Source organism: Pongo pygmaeus, chromosome 19 (assembly GCF_028885625.2).
Source record: "Pongo pygmaeus isolate AG05252 chromosome 19, NHGRI_mPonPyg2-v2.0_pri, whole genome shotgun sequence".
Lineage (NCBI taxonomy): Eukaryota > Metazoa > Chordata > Mammalia > Primates > Hominidae > Pongo > Pongo pygmaeus.
This window is the reverse complement of record NC_072392.2, coordinates 11209464-11233448: the sequence shown is the minus strand read 5'-3', so window position 1 is coordinate 11233448 and position 23985 is coordinate 11209464. Positions and strand designations below refer to the sequence as shown.

The following is a 23985-nucleotide window of genomic DNA, read 5'->3' as shown; positions in this document are numbered from 1 at the left end:
CAGTCATTGAAGAGACACAGATCAATGGGACCCAATTCCTGCCATCTAGGGGCTCATAATTTAGGGGGAATCGCTTTCCTATTTGCTTTCAAACAGGATGCCCTCTGTGGGTGTGACATGTGAGATACCCACTGGCAATGGGAAACAGATGAGTGTGGACAGCCACAAGAGACTACACCTGGATACTGTCACTCCAGAGCCAGGTCCCCAGTCCTCAATGCACTCCCATTTTGCACATACCAGGCAAAGACTCTTCCATCTTCTCGAGGGGTATCTCTGAGGGGTGGGGCCCTGCCCACCCCAAGGCTTCCCTCTTACCAGGAGTCCAGCTCCAACACTCTGCCCCCATGAAAAGTGACAACTGCAGCAGTTTAAAAATGCATCTGAGTAAATCGTGGGGGAAAGAATAGTTTCTTCACAAAATGGTCCTGAGACAACTGGATCGCCACATGAAAAGGAAGGAAGTTGGAGCCTCACCTCACACCGTATAAAAAACTAACTCAAAATGGATTATATACCTAGATATTAGTCCCAAAACTGTAAATCACACTGAGATACCCTTTCATACACACTAGGATAGCTATAACCAAAAAGCCACATAATGCCAAATGTTGGCAAGGAGGCAGAGAAATTGGAGCCTTCATACACTACTGGTGGAAATGGAAAACCCTGCAATCCCTTTGGTAAACAGTTTAGCAGCTCCTCAAAACTGCAATGTTCCTTAAACGCAGAATTAACATATGGCCCAGCAAATCTACTCCTAGGTATTCCCAAGAACAATGAAAAATATATGTTGCATTAAACTTGTGTACAAAGGTTCATAGCAGCAGTATTAATAACAGCCAAAGGGTAGATACAACCCAAAAGTCCATCAACTGCTGAAAGGAAAAACAAAATGTGGTCTATTCACACAATGGAATATTATTCAGTCATTTAAAAAAGGCATACTGATACCTGCTATCACGTGGATGGACCTTGAAAACATCATGCTAAGTGAAAGAAGCACACCATAAAAGACCATGCTTCTATAACATACCCAGTTAGGTAAATCCGTAAAGACAGAAAGCAGAACTGTGGTTACCAGGGGCTATCTCCAGGTCATGCGAGAAAAGAAGAAAGCAGCTTGTGCTATGCGATGTATCTTCTTCTGGGAGAGGGCTCCTGATGCCCAGTGGGCTGCACTGAGCTGGTCAGCACAGTCAAGAGAGAGGGGTGTGCAGCAAAAGGTGTTTCTCAAACAAGGGCTGCCTGACAGGCTACCTAAGGATGGGAACCCTGCCACATGTTGTAAAGTGCATGGCAGCTAAGGAAATGCTCCTGGTCCCACACCCAGGTGTGACCATTCTCCAGGATCCTTCTTTTCCCAGTACCCTCTGGCAACTAGGAAGGCAGCCCTCATTCCCAGACCACATGGCCTTAAGAGTGAGTCCCTCTGCCTACTCCCCCTCCCCCTCCCTCCATTGGTGACCCCCCTCCTTGCTCTGGTTCCTCTCCATCTTCCATCCCCTTCTCTCCAGGGTGCTCAATAAATATTATTCTAGTTCTGAAATGTGAGATTCTGGTCTCACCTAATTAATTTGAATACGCCGGAGGAAATGGGTTAAGGCCTGAGCTACTTTCTAACCGTAGGAAAGAAAATTGGTCACTGAGGAACAGCACAGCAGATTTTGCAAAAGAGTGGGCAGCAGCTTCCAGCATCTGAGAGAACAGGGAGAGGGAGACAGTGGCAAACAGAGAGGGAGAGAAAGGGAGGGCAGGGGGCAGAGGTCCAGAGAGAAAGAGAGGAGAGAAAACAGGTGGAGAGAGGAGAGAAATGGGAGATGGAGCCAAAGAGACAGACGGAGAGTGAAAGGGGGTCTGAAACCCCAAGCAAGAGAGAGCAGGGAAGGTTCAGAGAAGAGAGTTAGCAAAAGTGACAGGCACCAGCAGACAGAAAGAGGAGAGGAGGCAGAGTCCGAGGGACAGGCAAGCAGGTAGGAAGAGCAAGAGGGAGAGTAAGCCACAGAGAACCAAAGGGAAATCCAGAGATAAAATGCGATTCAGAAGAGACAGGGAAAGGGGGTCAGAGACAGACACTCAGAGGGAAAGAGTCAGACAGAGAGAGACACAGAGACAGCCAAGTGAGGGACTCGGGACAGGACAGGCTGTCAGCAGGGCCCTGTCACCCCCCATGTGGACAACAGATGTGTCTGATTTAGGAATCTGAAGAGTCACCTTAGTAGTATGCTCCTTCCAACCCTCCCCCACCCACAGCGAGCCCCTTTTGCTGCAATATCCGATATATCAAACAAAAGAATTCTTTTGCCTGAATTATCTGGATTATTGCCTAGGTTTGATGCTCCCTTCTGTCTGTGTATTTCTTGGCTTTCTCGGGTGTGTGGCGAGCAGGGGAGAGTAAATTAATCAGGCAGCAAATCTGATCAGGGAAAACAGTCATTGTGATCAGGCCAGGAAACTTAAGCTTTCTTCAGTACCTGGTATTGTGTATTAATCACCTGAATAGCAAAAGTATCATCTTACATTTGGATAGCACTTAATAATTTCTCGATGCATTCACCTGCCTTGTCTCATGTGATTTCCATCTTATCCCTGTGATGTTTGCAGCTATTATCACCACAATTTTTAACAAGGAACTGAGGTTCAGGCTAATTCCAGTACTAAAACATATTGGAACAGGGATTTAACTCCAAGGCTTCTGACTTGAGCCCGGGCATCCTTCTGTTCACTGGGACTGCCTCTTACATACGTTTCACTTCCTACAAATCATCAGCTTTAATGAGTCCTCCTGGTTCCTCCAGCTGAGTCGGCTAATTCAGCAAATGCCAGTTAATATTTGGGCATGGAGAAACAAGTAGTAAATGAGTGATTCAGTTTGATACCAATTATGTATTTGCTTAAAACTTTGGTTATTGTTGTCAGTGGTCCCGAGGAAATGAAAGTGTATCTGAATTTCCCTAAGTGCTTAGTTATCTCAACACCTGCAGGGACCAAGCCCAGTCAACATGTTAACGTGTCGCCACCTACATTCAGGATATGAACTAGTTCTTAAAATGGCAGGTGATTTCCCTTGACAACAGAAAAATAAACAAAACCTTGTTCATAACTTTGCCTCAGTCTTGTCTGCTTGAGATATTAAAGACTATCATTTATTGAGTGATTACTATGTCCCAGACACTGGCTCTTACATGCATTGGATCTCATATTTCTCAGAATGCTCTTACAAGGGATGTGCCATGGGTAGCCCTATTTCGTTGTTAAGAAAATTAAAACTTTTAGAGGTTATGTATGTTACCCAAGGTCACACAGTTAGTAAGTGCTGAATTCATATTCCAAACATAGGTAGGTTAAACTACAGGGGCTGACTGTATACCACTGGATTATCCATCCATCTAGCCACCCATCTCTCCCTCCCGCCATTCATCCTTCCCTCCCTCTTTCCATCCCATATCCCATCCATCCAGCCACCTCCTATCTATCCAAAATTATACCCATCCCCCCCAATTCATCCCCTCATCCATCCATCCAACACTCTATCCATCAATCCATAAAACACTCCATCCATCATTGAAGACTTCATCCCTCCATCCAACACTCCATCCATCCATCCATTCACTTAGTCACATTTGTCTTCTTCACCTACTATGTCCCTGTAATGGTCCCTGAACACAAGATGTTACAGAGTGTTTAATCGTTGGGGCATCAGATCTACCCAGACCTAAGAACTCAGCTGTGGCTGAACTGCTCAGTGCTCTTCACCTTAGTGTGTCATTCACATCAACAGCTCTACAACCTTTTACACTATTTTAGCAGCCATCTTTTTTGCCAAATGAAATCCTGACTAGAACACCAATATACTTCACCAGACCCCTCCTTTGCATAAGGCCAGTGGGAAGTGAGGGCCCTGTTCCTCCAAGCTCTTCCCAGTAGTCTGGTAGGAACTACCCAGTTGTCCCTGGACTTCATGAAGTTTTCAAATTTTAAAACAAATATGATGAAAGAGCATCAAAATGAAAACTTGGATTTTTTTTTGTTCCAATCTTCATTCACTGAACAGATGGTCAAACTTAGGTTCCCCCAAATTAAGTGGGAGAACCTAGAGCCCCTTAGTTCACCTGGTAATTCTTTTAAATCTCAATCAACATGCCCTCCATGAGGACCCCATGAATACTGCTGCTCACTGAAGTGGTGCAATGGAAACAAACCTTCAGCCTCTGCCACGTCTCTGGTTTTCTGAGCTGTCTAAATGCTGTGGAAAGGAGAAAACAAACTCAGCTATTATTCAGTAAGTTATTCTGTGCCAAATGCAAGGCAAACTGGATAGTTTAGAGCCCTAATCATGCCCTTTCTCTTTTCGGGATGGTAGGAAGAAATTGGTGCTGTTGGATAAGTATGATAAAAGGCCAAATAGATGAACTATTCCGTGAATAAGCTATTCTGGTTAATGTTCGTATTCCTAAGGACTAATGAGAACACTCTTGTTTTTGAAGAACTTTCTAAAAGCATTCCTGCCTAATTAAGTAAAGTATACTGAATATAATTAATTTTTTTATAGAATTCAAGGCTCTTCACGAGAGGTCCATCAGTGTAATCTTTAGTTCTCTTCACAGATGAAAACCTAAGTAACATGTAGACAGTCTAGGAAATGGAACTGTTCATATAAAAACACGTAGCCAGGACAATTGAAGTGAATGTATTTTTAATAAACATGGACCAAGGAGAACGGCTTAATTTAGTTTTCCCTATTACCGGTTCTCTCAGAGTCCACTTGAAAAACACAGCTGCTGGCTTTGTGTGTGCACAAGACTGCTCTCCTCATACAGAGAGGCTCAGAATGGCTGTGGAGATCTCATTTGTTGTGTTAACAATGTCTGTGCATCTGCATTGAGCTGTTCTGCAGGTCTGAGTTGTCCCCAGCACAATTGAAATTCATCATGGCCAATAAACGTCGCAGGACTCAGTGAGGGAAGGCACGGCCTGCCTGTTTTGTTTTTCAGGCAAGCCAAGCGAGTTTCTCCATCCCAGTGGGTGCCTGTCCTGGCGCTGTCGCTAGGCCAGCCGGGAGCCAGGTAGAGAGTAGATGTGCATCCCCTGGGGGCCCAATTCAATCCTAACAGCATCATCTTCACACACTCCATTCCTTACATTAATCATATGAAAATTCCCCCAGGCCTGAGAAATGTGGTGGCGTCAATATCAAACCCAGACTTTTCAGAAATACTTGGATTGTTTGAGAATTCGTTAAAAACGTGGATGTGTCAGGTGCACCTATTATTATTGGAAGCTGGGAAACCAAAAAATGCTACCAAGATTTGGTAGCAGGGCCACATGGTCAACCAGGGGACAGATGAGTTCATAACTATACCTGTGTACAAGGTGCAAATGGGCTGCTGCTGCTGCCATTACGATTCTTGTGATTGTTGGCGTTGTTGTTTTGTTTTGTTTTTTGAGATAGAGTCTCGCTCTGTTACCCAGACTGGAGTGCAGCGGTGTGATCTCAGTTCACTGCAACCTCCGCCTCCTTGGTTCAAGTGATTCTCCTGCCTCAGCTTCCCGAGTAGCTGGGATTAAAGGCCCCTGTCACCACGCCCAGCTACTTTTTGTATGTTTAGTAGAGATGGGGTTTTACTATGTTGGCCAGGCTGGTCTCGAACTCCTGACCTCAGGTGATCCGCCCACCTCGGCCTCCCACAGTGCTGAGACTACAGGCGTGAGCCACCGTGCCCGGCTGGTCTTGTTTTCTTTATTTGCAATGGGCTCAGACCTAAACCTGGAGGTGAGGCAACATGTACGCAGCACAGCTGAGATTCCCAAGCCAGAAAGCCCAAGTTGGAATGCTGGCCACTTGGTGGTTGTTAGCAAGCTACTTAAGTGTCCTGTAGCTCTGTGACCTTGTTGAAAAAATAAGGCCAAAATAATGAGGCAAAAAATAATGTCTGCCTCTTAGGGTTATCATAAAGATTAAATGATGTAATAGTTGTAAAGTGCTTACAAGGCTTACAAGGAGCCTGGCACCTATTAAGCACTACATAAATATTTGAGTAATAGATAAATCCGTATGTCTACGACCTCCTAATATCTACATCAGCTCAGCCTATAGGACCGCAACAAAAGCATAGGCAGAAGAGGGGAGTCTTAGAGGACCGGTGCAGTTATGCCAAACTGGCAACACTCTTGGTGTGGTGGGGGAGCCACACGGCACAGCTGTGACTGTGGGTCATCCTGGAAGGGACCACCCATGCCCCATATTTCCCACTCAGGCCTAAGGATGGAAATCCATATGACCACACACCCGTTTCTGCTGAACTCTGAACTTGGACTTTGACAGCCAAATGCAAAGAGAGTCTGTTCCTTCCCACCAGGTCACCATGGATTTGCTTCCACTAGCCTGCAAAGAAGTATCCAGATGAAGCCCCACCGCAAACGAAGGTATTCACAGTGTGAGCAAAAGAAATCAGAAGTCAAATGGGGCACAGAAGGGCAAACAGATCAAACTGGCCAGGGCAACCCTTTCTGTAAAAGATTCAGTTATTTATTCTTTCTCCCTTTCTCTCTTTTTCTTTCTTCCTTTTCTTTCCTTCTTTCCTCCCTCCTCCCTCCCTTTCCCCATTTTTCTCTTCCTTCTTTAAAATAATTAGAAACATTATTGTCATTTCCCTACTCAAGGATCTTCACACTAATGCAAATATCAGAAGGGCAGGGTACACAAAAAAGACCACTTTAATTCCTACTGACTTTAACTCATGTATTCAGCCAGTCATTCAGTTATATTTCTTAAGCACCTACTCTGTGCCAGGCACTACTCTAGGCACTAGAATACAGGTGTAAACAAAACAGGCAAACACTCCTGTCCTGTTGACATAGTGGTGTGGGAGATGGATCCCTGCCACAAAGCAAAGCTGCTGTGTAGGGCTGCAGACCAAGGAACTTCCCAGAAGAAACCAGATCTTTAAGTCACATCTGAATTACTGAGATCCACATGTTGCTCTTGGAAATCTCCTTTGGGGTTTTACCATAGAATTATAATCCCATTTCTGGGTGGACAGCCTCTGCCCTAGTGTGAAGTTGAACCCACGTCCCATGAGGACAGACTCTTAACTAGGAGTGCTTATTTATTCGGGAGAAGGGAAGACTGAATGTGGGCCTTGAATGCCATCTTCAAAAAGATGTTTTGCCATCCTGCAAAAGAAAGGATACACTCCTTCTGAGTTGCTCCAGGAAGTGGATCTCAGGCCAAAGAAGTAATTTTGGCTCCCCATGAGAATCAACTAGAATTGCATCCTAATAATAGACCAGCTGCCTCCACAGGTAGGGGCAGCCCAGCCCTAGATGCATGGGTGGCCACTTGCTGTGCATGAGAGGAAGGGAAGGTGGTGCCAAAAGGGAGAGTCACTAAAATGCCTCATAAGTCCTCTGCCACCAAGAGATCCTATGAGTTGAAGATGCTAAAAGCAGCATCCTCATGAGGCCACTTGCAGACAACATTCTTATCTGAGTGGCGTATGCAAGGAAAATACATCTCCTCCCACATCCCAGAGCTGTTGAACCTGTAAGAACAGATGTGGACTGTGTCAGCATGTATCTTTCAGGTGTGCTGAGGGCAGAATGGGCCAAAGAAGAACACACCTCCACAACATTATAGCTCACATCCCACAGCAGAGGGGCCAAGGGACTCACCCAAGGTCATCAAGACAGAAAGTGACAGAGTTGGGATTATTCTGTCTCGTAGCTCAGCTCCCAGGAAATGCTCTAAGGCAGGGAAAGATGGATGACAACCTCCAAAGGTGAAAGAAGGCTTTGCTAGATGTCCCTTGAGAGCCACATAGGCAGACTAAGAGAAGGAAGTCAAAGTTCTTTTCTATAAGGAGCAGGGCTGCTGGCTAAGGGCCTCCTACCACTTCCTGCAGTAGGTGTGACGCTGTCTCCTCAATCCAAACAGTGGTGTTGGGAACGGTGATTCATGAGCAAGAGTCCTTAGGCCACTGAGAGAGAACCATAGAGAGAGCCAAGGCAGGGCTCGAAGTCCAGACAAGTTTTCCAAAGTCTGCCTCCAGATCCATAACCTCTCAGGCCCAGCTGGTCATGACTGTAGCAAGAAGCAGAAAAGCGAGCACAAGGATGTGGCAAAGTCTATAACATAAATTCTCAAAGCCGAAAGACAGAGATTTGGACTCTAAAAACTCAGGGAAATAGAAAAAGAAAAGAAACAAGGAGAGGGAAAATTAGCAGGAAACCCCAGAGGGAACTGAAAAGGAGATTTGAAGCAGCTTTCAGTCAAGCATCACCAATTCAGTAGAAATAAGGGCAGGCTAATCCCTATCAATGAAACAGACATGAAAATTCCAAAACACTTTAAAGGGAATGCATTTTTACTGCTTCCCGGACCAATGCAGGATTTCAAACTCAACTAAAAAATAAAATAAAATTGATCTTCGAAGAGCTACTTCACTGAATAGATAAGAATGATTTGTAATTAACATGCCAATTGTCTACTAAGGGTCTGCCTGTAAACAATCTAATCTTCTCCATGGTATATGTCCCCTGCGAAATCTCTGCAGTCTTGTTTGAGCTATTAATCTGTTCATCACAGATTTTTATCAGACAGAGAAGAAAAAAAAAAACCTTGCCCAGGTCCAATTTGGATAAATTTTGAATTAGTGGCATCTAAATCAATGCGGCTTAATGAAGTTATGGCAGGACAAGTTCAAGAAGGCAAGTCGGAGGGAGGGGGAGAAGGAACACAGCTCGACAGAAGTGAACAGGAATCAAAACAAGGACAGATGGAGAACATGCAGCAGTGGACAGAACACCGAAAGTAACACGAAGAAACATTTTAATGATGTGACTTAAAAGCAAGGGAGAGATGTAAGAGATCCTCGGCTCAAAAGCCCGATATTCTTCTTTGCGAATGCTTGAGGGTGGGTAAGAAGCTGGCTGTTGATTATCTGAGCATTGAAACGCACTGATATTTCCCATTGCATAAACAGTCTCCCAAGACTATGGGACACCATTCCTGGGAAACTTCAGGCAAATTTCTCAAGATGCAGCAAAAAGTCAGAAACAGCTAACTATGAGTCCAACAGGGAAGTTGGAATCCAGATTCTTCCCCAAGTTCTGGAGCAGCCTCAGCTTTTGAGCCGGCCACATGCCCTGTGGCTGCAGGGAGATGGGTTAAGAGGAGTCTCACCTTCAGTCAAAGCCGTCCAACAGCAGTGACTGAGGTCAGAATTCTCTAGTGATTGTATCTGAGCCTGATCTAGGACTGAGGGAGAAAAACTACCCTGGCGACTCCCTTCTTTGCTACTATGGTGTTTGGCCACCAACCTGCCTGACTCCTAGCAAAGATCCATATTCTCAGGACCTCAGAAAGGAGGGGATGGATGGGCTCTGGAAGGGACTCTCAGATGCCACTTCAAATTGACAGCCACCCCCTCCCTCCGCCAAGCCTTTCAGAATTCAAATTCCTCCCACTAAAACAGCAAGGGAGAAGGAAGACAGAAGTGGCTGTTTGGGTGGAAAACACGCTTCCCAGAAGAGGACATTTGGCTAAGGGAACAACGAATATGTCCAGAGGACAGATGTCCTGAGTAATGAGACTTTAATGCCGAAGCTAATGGGAACAGTACACGAGACCAAATGCCAAAAAAGCAAGGAATAATGAGAGTGTTTGCGAAGACTGCAGAAAGCAGCGACTCTTCTCCCAAACACTGGGGAATGGGGCCAAGGTTCTAGCCACCCAGAGTCTCACTGGGGCTCCTGCGTCCATAGATCTGGAGAGAGGGACAGGGGCTTTAGGCAAGGAGGATCCAAGTGTTCTCCTGCTCTTCTAACAAGGAGTAGGCATGAGACAAGCAGGGACAAGAAGGATGAAAACAGAGCGAGAACGCTGGGTTCCTGCGGAAGACTAGTGAGATACATTTTCACACACCCTCAAGCAGAGGTGAGTTTCCTGCTCAGGTGCCCCTGGCAAGAGCTGCACACCAGGGAATGTGAGTCCAGCTGCTGCTCGCCGCCCTGTGACAACCGGACCTTGAGGCGTGTGGCAGGTTGGGAGCTGGAGAGTAAAACACAGGCTATTAGAGTGTCCCAGGATTCCTTCCTTTCCACGTGCCCTTCAGGACAGGGGACTTGAGAGAACCAGAAACAGTGAATCACAGGGAAAGCCTGAGTCATTAGGAAGCACAGCCACAAAGATGGAAATAGGGAAGGAATAAAACTAGAACAGGGAACAGCAGAAGCAAGTTGGCTAAAGTGCTGTGTCTTGTATGCACAATGCTAGATGTTAGAAATGAGGCAGTGTGGGAGAGTTGTGATAAATGGAGCTGTTTGTGAGCTCTACATCTCAGTAATTAAAACTAGAAATATCCCTAGGTCCACACTGCCTCCCAAATTGCCTCTCTTCTCCAGTGCCCCTTACCCAAGCTCCCGTCACTGCTCTCCACTGATTCGTGCAGAATTGCCCAGGGGTTCTTTCAATATTGTCAAGTTTTTTTTTTCTCAATTAAAATCAGGGTGTTTTGTTTTGTTTTATATTTTCTTTGCATTGCCTTTGCTATCCTCAGCCAATATCATATATTTCTGAAAGAGAGGTCTTTCACTGCCCTGAGGATCTTGCTGCCTGCATGCAATCTAAGTGGGGGCCGCCGTTCTGGTTCCACAGAGCCCTCATAGGTAGGTCATTTATCTTCCCAGTCTTTCACTATGATAACCAGTCCCAGGGAATGGGAAGGTAGGTCTTTGCTTTCTTCAGTAAACTGAGTATCACTGACTCCATTACATTCAGGAAGGTGAGACCCAACTGTTCTACTGACTTCAGAGAGAGAAGGGCACCAGCAATGTACTAGCTGTGTGAGCTTGGGCAAGTTACTAAGCCTCTCTGAGTCGGTTTCCTCATCTACAACATGGGACCCTACACTCAGACGGGGTGATGGGAGGATGCAGTGAGATAATGCAGGTTAGGTGCAAGCTGGATGCTGATACTAAGTGAGCCCTCGAGACCCGGCACTCTTATGAGTATCTCTCTACCATCCTCTCCACTTCTTTGAGTCCTCATCTCACCAAGACCTCCAGTTCTCTCCAACTCTGGCTTGTGGGCTTGCATGAGTGATGGGGTTGTGTAAGCTCCTGGGACACAGAGCTCCCACTATCCTGACATGTGAGCAGAGTTAAGAGGGACTCCCCAGGCTCACAGCAAGACTGGCTCCTCCAGAATGCCCAAGAATGTCCTTTAGAGGGTCATCAGGACCAGAGGCTCTGCCCCGGCCTATGCATAGGGGCAGTACAAATGCCCAGCCCTTTACCAACCCCTAAATCCTGACTGAGATGAAGGAATGCCATTCTACTCAGGTAGCACAGCCACGGCTTCCCTGCCTGCAAACGCTGAGTCTGGTAACCCTTGTCACCTGCCTTTACACTCAGCCTGCCCCACCCTCGCTCCATTTCGGTGATCAATTGATCCACTGAATGGATATCTGGGGGTAGAGTGAGTGGTGATAAATGCACATTAGGAATTGATCAGCAGTGCTCACTGGCAGCCTTATCTTCCTGGGCTTGCAAATATTTCTACGTCATCTAAGGCAGTCTGGCCCAGCTGGTGACCCCGTCTGAATGCAGAAGTATAGAGGCGATAGCCCTGGGATAGAAAGAAAAGCAGGCACAGTGAACACTCTGGCTCTGACCCCAAGCCTCACTGCATACATCCCGTAAAACTGGGTCCTTTTACCCTCAGTATCAAACTAGGAAGCTAAATTAAGCTAACTGTCTACTATCTCATGCAGAAATGTGGGACATGCACTTTTTCACCCTTTCTGAGCGTTTTATGTGAAATGCTTGCTGCAGATTCAACTCCTTTTTCTCCCTCTCTCTTAAGACCCCAATCACCTGCCTGACACACGGATAAAGCATAAAACTGATTTTCTTAAGGCCAATAATTATCGTTCCTCATGAGGAGTGGCCTCTTCAAAACGATCATCGTGGATTGCCAGGCACTCCTGTGCAGAGCTGCCATTCACTCCTCTCTGAAATGCCTCTTCTGGGCTCCTGCCTTGAGAGACAGCTGACACGGCTCCTAGGAGAGCAAGTCTCATTACTGGAGGCACTCTTGATTTCTGATCACCTATTTCATTCATCAGACTCAGCCCCATGACTTACCATTGCTTACAAGAATCAAATCAACCCTAGGAAAATTAAAATATGTTACCCTTATATAAAGTCAAAATGACATGCCATGGGCTCTCAATGTACTTTCAAGAGAGGGACTGTGGAAACATTTTCTGCAGAAAAATCAGCACGCGGCCTCCCAAGGTGACTGCTTGGAAGGGTGACACATTAGGGTATGTACACCCAGGTTCTTCCAAAGGAAGTATCAAGCATATTACAGGGAAAGCCCCCAAACTTCATGCCACACAGGTTATTTTCACATAATGATTAAGCCCAGATTTCCAGCTTCATTAGCCTGCAGTATCTGGGCCCAGAGCTGAGAAAGGGCAAAACTGGCGCCTATGAATGAGCTTCCGTGGCTTGCAGAGCTATATTCTATGCAGGGGGCCAACCCAGAAGATAACCCTGAAATCACACACACACATACATATGCACACACACGTACACACACACGTGTGCGCACACACACACACGGCCACTGGATGGCGGGAGGTCTCTGGCCTCTCACAGAGCTGAACTGCATTGATCCGGTAGGTCTCAGCATTTCCACTCATCTCTGGGAGAGAGAGAGAAAGCATTCACAGCCTGAATTTTTGAGACGGAGTCTCTCTCTGTCCCCCAGGCTGGAGTGCAGTGGCACGATCTCAGCTCACTGCCAGCTCCGCCTCCCGGGTTCATGGGACTACAGGCGCCGTCCACCATGCCCGGCTAATTTTGTGTATTTTTAGTAGAGACAGGGTTTCACCGTGTTAGCCAGGATGGTCTTGATCTCCTGACCTCATGATCTGCCCGCCTCGGCCTCCCAAAGTGCTGGGATTACAGGCGTGAGCCACTGTGCTTGGCCCTGAATTTTTAATGACAGATTTCTGCCCACAGTTTCATTTGGTGACTTTTTGCCCCAGTCCACAACTCTTTGGCTTGTGCTGTTATTTTCCTTCTTCAATGGTCCACATTACTCAGACCTTATAAAAGGATTATGCTTAGATTAGGTTATTGCCCTTTAGAAAGGAACGTGAAAAAACTGCAAAAGGACCAGGGAAGATCGACGGAAATCATTTTAGTGGAGACATTCAGTGGAAACAGTGAACCAGGAGGGGTACAGAAACGTAAGAAAGAAAGAGAAAGGAGAAGGCTGTAACTCACATCTCTAAGGATCCTAAAGTTATTTGGTGATGACTAACTAAGGAACGTGCAAAGAGTAAAGAAGCAGAATATATTTTCATTGAATGAGATGAGTCTGAGCACTAGAACACAGGCGCCCTGGCTTAAACTCCAAGCTCACCCACCCACTAGCTGGGCTCCTTGGCACTGTGATCTAGCCTCTCTGAATTTCAGCTGCCTCCCTTGTAAAATTAGGCAACTAGATTAAATGAATTGCCTGCCATGAAAATGTTATAATTCTGTAATAGATGACAAAAGAATAGAACATACCCCCCTGCTTTTTCAGAAGATTCTGGTTTTACTTCGAGAGATTAAAAAAAAAAAAATAGAATTAGCAATGTATCCTGAATTGTTTCAAAATTAAGCTTGCTCAAGGGTTGAGTTCAAGGGACTGAGACCCTCTGAGGATTCACTGGTAACCCTTGCACCCAGGCCTCTTATCTCTCTACAATATCTGCAAAGAAAGACACTAGAGGCCAGGCGTGGTGGCTTACACCTGTAATCCCAGCACTTTGGGAGGCACAGGTGGGCAGATCATGAGGTCAGGAGATCGAGACCATTCTGGCTAACATGGTGAAACACTTTCTCTACTAAAAATACAAAAAATTAGCCAGGTGTGGTGGCAGGCACCTGTAGTCCCAGCTACTTGGGAGGCTGAGGCAGGAGAATAGCTTGAACCAGGGAGGCGGAAGTTGCAGTGAGCAGAGATCGCGCCACTGCACTCTAGCTTGGGCCACCAAGCAAGACTCCATCTCAAAAAAAAAAAAAAAGAAAAAAAGAAAGACACCAGAGAGGTGAGGTCATAAACGTAACTCAGGAAGAAATAATGAGGTGGAGTTTCCCAAGGTAAAGAAAAGGGGGGCAAAATCACAACAGAAACTAAAAAATGAACTTAAGTCTAGATCCTCATATATTCCACCGAAGCACAACCCCTCCCACCACCACCAACCAATCTGAGACATCTTACACACCTGTAAATTGAAACCATCATTTTGTGGTTCCACAGGTGATATATCATCAAGGGCTATGAGCAAAATTGTAAGACAAAATTCACCATAATTTCAAAAATGGATGGCACAGGAATTTGAATGGGGAGAGGGCAGCAGAGAAGGAGGGTGGTGACCTCCCATAGCTAGGAGCAGGGTGGCAGTTCCAGCATGTGGTAGGAATTCTCACAGACTATAGAAATTGAACTAGAAAGGGAAGACCTAAATACAATCTGCCAGCCCCTGGAAAATCAGGCGATGGAACTGGAAGCATGAAGCGTCTTTTGTTGTGGGTCCCTTTTATTCCGGATCCGTAGGACTGTCCGTCTGGAGCTAGTGAATTAACCTCTTTCAATCAGATCACTTTCTCAGCTGTCTTAACCACTGTTTCCTGCACAATTGATTTGAATCCACTGCACGGTCAATCCAATCTCTCATTAAAACCAGTTGAAAACAATGAATTAGGCTTTTTTCTCTAGCTGTGTCTTGGCAGCCTAGAACTAGTGGGTAAACTTGGTAGCTTAGCAGTCGATTCCCAGAAATGAATGTGCTCCCCACCTTGGGTAGGGTAAGAGGGGAGAAAGGGATGGGCTTGAAGGCCTTCTGAGCTTGGGGAGGGGTAGGAAGGGACATGAAGACAGTGAGCAGTGTGACCAAGGAGAATTGCACAGTGTAGGGAATTTGTTGCATGGTTGCCCTGCTAAAGCAAGAAGGAAACTGCTAACCTCATATATCAAAGGCAACATGTGTCTTATAAGTTTATATGGTGTAGTATGAAACACATCTTGCCCAGGGAAGGTGAGCAGGGCTCATTTGTTAAGTGAATGCCTGCATGTGTCTGCAAGAGTCAGGACAAACCAAGCCTGCGGCACACGAAGGCCGGGCAACGTCACTTTGTCCCTTCAGTGGGAATAATCAACCTCTCACCGGAATGCTTTCCTCCTTTTGCTATTTTTGCTTCTTTCTGCCCTCCCAGCATCCTTCCCCTAGCCCTTCCTCCATAAGACTTCTCCAATTCTTCCACAATTTTCCTCTTTCCCTACAAGCATTTATTTTATTTTTTTATTTTTTGAGACCGAGTCTCACTCTGTCCCCCAGGTTGGAGTGCAGTGGTGCGATCTTGGCTCACTACAACCTCCGCCTCCCTGGTTCAAGTGATTCTCCTGCCTCAGCCTCCGGAGTAGCTGGGACTACAGGCACATGCCACCACACCCAGCTAACTTTGTATTTTCAGTAGAGACGGGATTTCACTGTGTTAGCCAGGATGGTCTCAATCTCCTGACCTCATGATCCACCCACTTTGGCCTCCCAAAGTGCTGGGATTACAGGCGTGAGCCACCGCACCCGGCGAAGCATTTTTTTTTGTTTTGTTTTGTTTTGTTTTTTTAACTCAAAGAAAAAAGAAATAAAGGCAAGGCTAAAACTTTCAGTCCAAGGCAAGATGCTTTTTTGTTTCTTTCCTTCTATATTTGAAGTAGAAAAATAAGTCGACTCTCTATTTAGATCAATTCATTATAGTGAGCTCACAGTGCTTCAAAAAACGCAGTGACTTGACAATTTGTTGCCCAGGAGCCTAGGAAGAGAACTCACTAAATCAGCCAGCGAAGGGGCCCTGCCACTGCAGTTATGTGGCCTGTGAGGAAATAACAGAGCTCTTTGAGTTTCTAATTAATTTCTGGAGGGAGAAAGAGTAGAACAAAGTATTCCCTTGACTTCCTCTAGAAATAAGCAAGAGAGCCAACCCAAGATGAAGGGGTCACCTCCTAATACTTTTTCCTGTTGATATCCGCCTGGATTTTTCTTCCCACCCCCCTTGATATCCCCCCCCACCCCGCCCACATTCTTTGATCCCCTCTGCTCCTGTGCAGGCAGTGGGAGGACCCAGGGCAGCTCTGATTTCACCAACTGCGTCTCCAGCATCCTAATAGCTTCCTGACCCATCTGTTAATTAGCCATTAAAAAAAGCCACACAGTTCCTCCCTCAGAATGATTCTCATCTCCAAGACACTAATGAATCAACTCAGGGTGAGGAGGAAGGAACAGGTTTGGATGTGAGACAGCTAGCACAAAAATGAATGTCAAAAAGGACCCAGGCTCCCAGGCGGTTTCCTGGGCGCAGCCCATGCCCTTGGCGGCCCTCCCGGAACAAAGAGCCCCTCGGGGAGCTGTGCGGAAGTCAGTCAGGAAGTAGGAAAATCTGTGGATGGCTGCAGCTTGCGCCTTTGCCCGGGCAGTTTGGAAGAAGGGAAAAGGGAAGTGGAGATCCTGGTGGGAACTGGGCTTCCGGTTGGGAAAGGCAGGCATGGCTGCCCTGGGGCTCTCTGGCCACATCCAGCACCCAGCTCTGCCTTTCAATCCTGTACCCATCTCTTCCTCCTCCACGGAATCCAGCTAGCTGAGTCGGACTTGGTACTCGTCTATTAGAATCACAAGAGAGCTGACAGTTTACCCCACAGACACTGATTTCTCACTCAGAAACACGATAGCAAGGTCTAATCACTTCTGGAAATGATGAAATCTGTTCCTCCCTGAAGGAGTAGAGAGATGAAAGGAAGTCCTACCCTAAGGAATGTGTGTGCATGGGCAGGCAGAGGGCTGTCCAGCCTGGGAGCACTAAGGCAGATGCAGATGGCCCATCCTTTCCCTTCACCCCTGCTCACACTCCCATAAATGTCCCTCTCCAATGAGGCTGTTCTCACTGAAACTCCCTCAGACTCAGTCCCTGCCTACCCACCTATCATCTTCAGGGGGAAGCACACACTGCAACCAGCTTGTCTTTCCTGTTCAGAAAGGAAACATCTTTGCTGAACTATTTCAAGGAATATGTAACCGCATGCACATCCGCTTCCTCTCTTGACCTCTCAAGAGTGTACATTCTTTCTCCTCCCCACTTTCCCTAAGGAAAACTCATAATGGTGTGAATATTTCTTTCTCTATCACTCCCTCCTTTTCCCTAGGCTGATTGCCCAACAAGACAGTCTGCACAAAAATACTCCCCGGAATGGCAAACGGTGGTCTCTGAGGTGTGAGCAAAGTGAGAGGAGTGGTGTAGTCACACTCACCCCCAGGAGTCTGAGATCAACTTGCACACTCACCCTGACATGCCCCGGAAGCAAGAGGTTGAGTTGGGACATTGTTGTGCTTCAGTTACCCAGAACTGAAAAATAAGTTTCCCTGACCTGCCCAAGGTCATTAATGGAGTGTTGTAGATGGATCGCCCATGCTCTGTCTCCCTGCCGCCCCACCACACACAGACAGGCATTGTCCCCTAACCAACAGGCGCGGATATGATGGTTTCCAAAGCACTGATCAGGCAAGACTGCAGCTGCTGGAAGAGAGGCTGTGAACTGAATAAAATCAGGAGGTGAACTTGAGGGGGAAACATCCCATATTTGCATAATGTTCTGAGGCCTGAAATTCATCTCCCTTCCCTTGGTTACTCTGCTTCCCCAACCCCAGAGAGAAGCTGCCCCAATGCTGTAATCACCTTCACCCTAGTTTGGTGTAAGGGGGCGTCAGGGCAGTGGGGAGGGGAGAAAACACCAAGAGGGACAGTGACCTCTCCAGGGTCATGTGCCAATGCCAGCATCCAAAGATGCCTGCTGCCAGCATTTGAGGACACCGCCCTCTGTATCATCCCAGGCGATGACGAATAAACTCTGTGTGAGGTGGAAGGGTCAGGGCAGCAGGCAGTTTTCCCTGAGTACAGAGAACAATGGCTCAGAAAGAAAGTAACTTAAAGAAAGATGTGTAGGAATCAACCAGCAAGCTGCCGTGGTCAGAGCAGAAGGTTTAATGAGAGGCCAAGGCTACAGGGAAAGGGGAAAAGGAGACAAGCCTCCAAATCTTGAGGCAAAGATGTAAGGATGATAAGGACCAGAACATCTGCTTCAGGACAGCACCTGCCCACGGGCAATTCCTTCTTTTCTTTCCACACTGAGCCGAGACAGAAAATTCTTTGCCGGACAAGATGCAAATGAAACTGTGTCTGGCCTTTATTTTGCTCACCGTCCCACTTGTCTTCTGCATCTGAGAGCCAAGACTGACCACAGGCTGTTTCTCACACAAGAGGATACTTACTGCACTATCTGAGACATGAAGTGCGGGTGGAAGACAGGGTGGAGTCACCTCAGGGAGACAGAGCCTTATAAATGGGTCTCCTTTTGGAATCACTCCAATTCCAGCACCCGAGTTTGAGGTACCCACCCTTCGTGGATTTGACTCAATAAAACCCTCCAGGGAGTATCATTTCTCTCAACACCCACAGTATCAAGCAGAAAAAAAAATCAGCTCTTTTAACATGCCTAGAAATTTCTATCTGCCTTTCTCTCTCTTCAGCAAGGCAGGGGTGATTAATGTGCACAGCAGCGAGGAAGGAGGTTTTCAGGTGGTAAGGATAACAAGCAGGACGCAGAGAAGAGCTCAAGGTGAATGGGTCAGTGTGGGGGCCTGCAGGGCTGACTGACAAGCAGTGGTCTGGGGAGTGGTCATGGTGACTAGGGCAGTGCCCACAACATGCACCAGAAATGGAGGCATCTCCTGGGGCAGGATTTGTTCCCTGAGAGGACTCTTGCACCATGTCCAGCCATCCATCAACATGAGGGGACAGGAAGCCGAGCTAACTCTACATCCTCTGGGTGTGTCATTCCTAGAGTTCTAAGGGGAGGCTGGGTTTCTGTCATTCCCTTGGTTTTGACTTCCCCAAGGGCTCACTGGGGGGCAAGATGGTGCGTCGGGGCAGCATTCAGCGTGCAACCAGGGACTGCCACAGTTTGAGCTCTTGGCGTAAGTTTTGGTAGGAGGCAGCCCCCACTGTCTCTCGAACGTAAGCAGTGAAAGATGCCCACCAGGTTTAACACAGGCAAGTACTGTTAACTCAGAGTTCTGCCTACAGGGTTTCAAAGAACAAGTCCTCTAGTCTCAGCAGGAAAGATAAACATCCCACTCCGCAGGATGCAATGAGGAGACACCATCTGTGCTTGGTCAACATGGAATGGAGAAATCTTTATCCCTACTTCCGGCAGGAGGCATCCTTTCTATAAAACCCCAATTCCTAATGTACGAGAACATCTCAGTTGACACTAAGCCACTTGGTGCCGCTTTCAGTAAGGTTCCAACATTGGTCAGTTTCCTATATTGAAGATGACACTCTGATTTAACTCAAAAAACTAAATGCCATTAAGAACCTACACCAAAGTGCCCACATGTCAGGAAAGCAGAACCCTGGATCCTCATCCACGATTACAGAATTTGTAACATTCTTACACTTGGAACTTCACGCACTCAACCAATTCTTACTCTGCCTTGTAAATCCCCCTACCACCAAAGCATGCATTCCCGGTTCTGAAGAAATGGAGGAGGGAGCACAAGAAGACCCTGATTTATTGCATGCAAAAGGAGCGATGGTGGAAGTGACTAGAGGGCCAGGGGAGGTGTGATGATGCCGAGAGTGAAGAGGACAGGGGAAGCAAGCTGAGAGGGTGAGGCCGCGGGGAGACCGGGGCGCGCGGCACGCGGCGCTCTCACCTGTGGATGTTCATCTCCCGTGGAGGGCGGTGGGCCTTGTCGTAGGAGACCTTGGCGAAGACGCCGGCCACGATGACGAAGGCGATCACCCCGCAGGTGATGTAGACGGTGAAGTTGGTCTTGTCCTTCTCCGGGTCGTACTTGTTCTCGGGCCCCGGCGACACCACCTTGGTGCTGGGCGTCTGTACCCACACCGGGCTCTGGTAGTTGGTGCACTGGCGCTGGTCCAGCTTCTCGTGGCGCTTCTTGCAGCAGAAGCGGTAGTAGCAGGTGCCGCAGCAGTACAGGTAGCCGCTCTCGCTGTTGTTACACTCGAACTCCTTGTCGTACTGGCCGCTCACGTCGTAGTAGCCCCAGCACGTCTCGTAGGTGACGGCCGCGCTGGCCGCCGCCGCCGCCGCCGCCGCCACAGCCGCCGCGGGCTGCCCCCGCCGGCTTCCCGCCTCCGGGATTCCGGGCGCCCGGGCGGTGCCGTTCAGCTCGCGGCCGCCCCGTGCCAGGGCGCCCCCGGCCCTCCGGCCCCCGACGGCAGCGCCGCCTGCACTCAGGGTCCGGTTGGCGGCGCGGCCGCGGGCTCCGTGGGCGCTGGGCAGCAGGTCCAGGGACTCCAGCGAGAGCAGCAGCAGCAGCAGGAGGCGCCGCAGCGCCATGGCGGGGCCGGGCGGGAGGGCGCGGGGAGGCTTCCACGGCAGGCCGCTCCCCCGGCGGGCCGGGCTCGGAGGACCCGCCGCGCGGGCCGGGCTGGAGGCGCTGAGCGGTCAGCGGCTCCGGGGCGATGGCGCCATCGAGGCGCGGGCGGCAGTGGCGGCGGCGGCGCGCGGTGCGCACGGACCGGCCCGGCGCGGGCTGCTCCGGCTCTCAGGCTGCGCGCCGGCTCCGCGCTCCCCCTGTGGGCTCGGCGCGCCTCCCGGGCAGCCCCATCCCCCGCTGGCGGTGACGGCGGCCCCGCGCGCGGCTCGGCTCAGGCAGGACCTGAAGCGCGGCTCCGGGCGGCGGCGGCGTGGTCCCGTCCGGGCGGGTCCTGCGGGACAAGACGGGGAGCCGGTCACGGGGTGGGGCGACTGGCGCTCCGGGAGCAGGAGGGGAACCGCGGGCAGGCGGTCGGGGAGGGTGCGCGCAGCCCTCGAGGAGAGAGACTCGGGGCCGGGAGGGGCGTAGAGCCCGCTCCCAAGACGGGGTCCCGCGGCCCTGCGCGCCTGGAACCCAGAGCGCACGGGCCGCCCCTCCAGGCGCAGCTCTGCCGCCCGGGTCCCCCAGCCGCCCGGCCCCGCGGCGCGCTCCCGCCGCAGGCTGGCTCCCTGGGACGGAGCCGGCTGAGGCTGGGGTCCGGCGGCGAGCCGGGAGAGCGCGCGGCGGCTGGACCTCACTCACTCACCATGCCCGGCTGCGACTGCAGAGGCGGCGGCAGCGGCGGCGGCGGCGGCGCCGGCGGCGCCGGGGCGAGGCGGGAACGCAGCTGCCGGAGCGAGCGAGCGGAGAGCCGCCGGCTCGCCGCCTGCACTAGTGCCGGAACGTGTGCGAGAGGGAGCGAGGGAGACACACGCACTCACACCCGCACACACGGGAGCGCCGCGAGGGGAGGGGGGATAGGGGAGGGGAGGGCAGCCGCTCTCCGCCACCCACGTTTGCACGCCCGGGCGCTCAGGGTGCGGGGGGGGGGGGGGACTCCTTTTTGCTTCTGCCGGATCGCAGCAGTTGAAACTCCGCGTCACGAAAGCTCCAGACAGCAGTTAATCAACACGGCGAACCGGGCGGGCGAAGAGGGGGCCGGGAGCAGGGCGGAACGTCCGCTCTGCAGCCTGCCCGTGGCAGGGACAGACCTCCCCTGCCATTGCCCTCTCTAGCCTTCGCGACCAGTCCCCACCCTACCGGAGCCCAGGGCAGCGCGCTGCCAGAGCGGGAGTTGGGGTTTCTGCAAGCCTTTGCCTCTCCCTAGTGGTGATACTAGCAGCCAGGAGAAGAGGTCAAACCCATTGCTACAGGTTCCCAAACTGAGTCCAGGGGTCAAGTGGCTTGTCTGAGGCTGTTGGGCGACCCGTGAGCTGAGCCTACACTCTCTTCCCCTTGGTCACTCTTTCCCCAACCCCGTACCCACTATGCACAAAGGCGCTAGACAGCCCCAGGACTGGATGGCAACTCTTTGCTATACTTTTTTTTTTTCCCCGCGGAGCCTCGAGGCCATTAGAAAGCTGTCTGAACCTCTGAGACTCAGCTTTGTAACCCCTGTGTTGAAATCTCTGTGCTGCAGCTCCTATGGGAGGTGAGGAGGATGGGGGTGCAGGGCGGGGGTGCTTTCTGGGGTAGTTGCGTGTCTGGGTCTGTGGAAAGGAGGCCTGAGTCTAACTTTCACAGCTATGAGGCCATCCCGAAAGAGAATCATAGTACCATCCTTGGCATGTGTCCTTGGAGGAGGTAGGGGGAACTGAGAACAAAAAGCGATGGCCAAGGCCAAGATTCTGCCTGCGTGACCAGCGTGCTTTGGTTGAAGGCAGGGAACTGAAGGCAGGGAACAGGCTGTCAGAGCGAGGGCGGTAGAGAATTTTCCCTGAGACTTTCTGTTCAGTCCCACTCATGTGTGACCCAAACAAGGGATCCCTATCCAGGAACAGAAGAGTTCCTCTTTTGGGAACCGTGGAATGGATATATTGGAGCTCAAACTCAGACTCCAAGACACAAGAGGGAGATCCTGATATTGACTAAGGGCTGGGGGAGTGGGGGGCGATGCACAGACTATCCCCGCAGCTCCCCACTTGGTACTGTCTCCATTCCCTCTCTCTTCCTCTGCACTTCCTCCCGTTCCCTTAACTTCTCAGTTGCCACCTTCTTCTTAAAGATTCTGTCCAACAAACATTTGTTTAGTGCCTACTCCCTGCCAGCAGAATGAATAAGAGAGTCCCTTTCCTTAAGGAGGGGGACCTTGTAGACCATTAGGGAGACAGATAAACAAATGATTTCCACATGGCAAGGTTACGTCTCATGATAAAGGCAGGCAGAGTACTCTGAGAGCAGAAGACAGGCACCCAGCCTAGCCCTGCAAGGGGACAGATGGGGGTCAAATGTAGCTTTCTCAATGAGGTGCAGTAGAATCTTGAAGAATGGATTACGAGTTAATACAGCAAGCAAGAGGGGAAGGAGGCTCCCAGCAGAGGGAACATCCTTAGCCGAACCAGAAAGACAGGAAGTGGTAAGGGTGTGTGAGCAGGGATGCAAGCAGTTTAGCGTGAACCCTGAGGGAGTCTTCCAAATAAGGCTAGCAGGAGGGCATTGAATCCTCCCTTGCAAAGAACTTGAATTTATTCTACAGTTGCTGGGGAACTGTTGGTGGGTTTTAATCAGGAGAAGACACTGTCAGTTTTACATGTTTGCTGGATCTCTGAGTCAAATGGAGTAGGGAACACTGGACTGGACGCAGGAAAAGCAATTTGGAAGCTGTCCTGATAACACAGGTAAAAAATGATGAAGGGATGCAGTAGATTACTGGGAGTTGATGCCCACTGTGGAAATAAGCATGGCTGAAAAAGCAGGTTCAGGATAGAGTTAGCAGTAGTCCTGTTGTGGTTCCTTTGAGAGAACTAAGTGGAGCTCTCCAGCACAAGAATTGCAAGCTCAGAAGAGAAGGTAAGACAGGCATATACATTTGGGAATCATAAGAACATATTTGAAGACAACAGCCTTATATATTTACCTTTACACTCTGTGCAATTTCTAAGCTATTCCCTTCTTTGTCTCTTCCATGAGCCTTCACCATCCCTTCATTATTCCAGAATTTGCTTTTCCATGTCTGAGAGCCCCTTAATGATGGATAGGAGAAATGTGTCCTCCTCACATCAGACTCTAATGATTTGATCAGCGGCATTGAGTAGGGGAAACTGATTTGGTTTCTCAGACCACCACCACCTGTAAATGTATCCTGAACCCCTGTGCTCATAAGTGGTGGCATCAACACTCCTGGAAATAATAGCATCTCAGGGTTGTGTAAGATCTTAGGGGTTATATATCTCAACTCTTGCTGCAGTACACTATATTTCTTATTGACATTTCCAGCCCTCCTGGTTTGCCCTTTGTAGTAGAAAAGGTTGCTTGGTTACCACCATACATTTCTCTTTTCTCCTTCTAGTTTGAGCGCCTGAATTGTTGACAGTATTGAAGTGCTCTT

The 23985-nt window shown here is 49.2% G+C and overlaps 1 protein-coding gene across 2 annotated transcripts in view; it reads right to left on the bottom strand.

Annotated features, from left to right (window-relative positions):
* Positions 1-21330, bottom strand: part of SHISA6 (shisa family member 6) — a 320490-nt gene extending 299160 nt beyond the window's left edge. For both annotated transcript variants that reach the window (XM_054456244.2, XM_054456245.2), the window contains exons 1-2: positions 21205-21330; positions 19830-20850 (exon numbers count right to left, since the gene is read on the bottom strand). In XM_054456244.2, coding sequence (XP_054312219.2) covers positions 19830-20479 — 650 coding nt within the window. In that variant the 5' untranslated portion in view covers positions 20480-20850; positions 21205-21330. The remainder of the gene's footprint in view (positions 1-19829; positions 20851-21204) is intronic.
* Positions 21331-23985: the final 2655 nt, after the last annotated feature.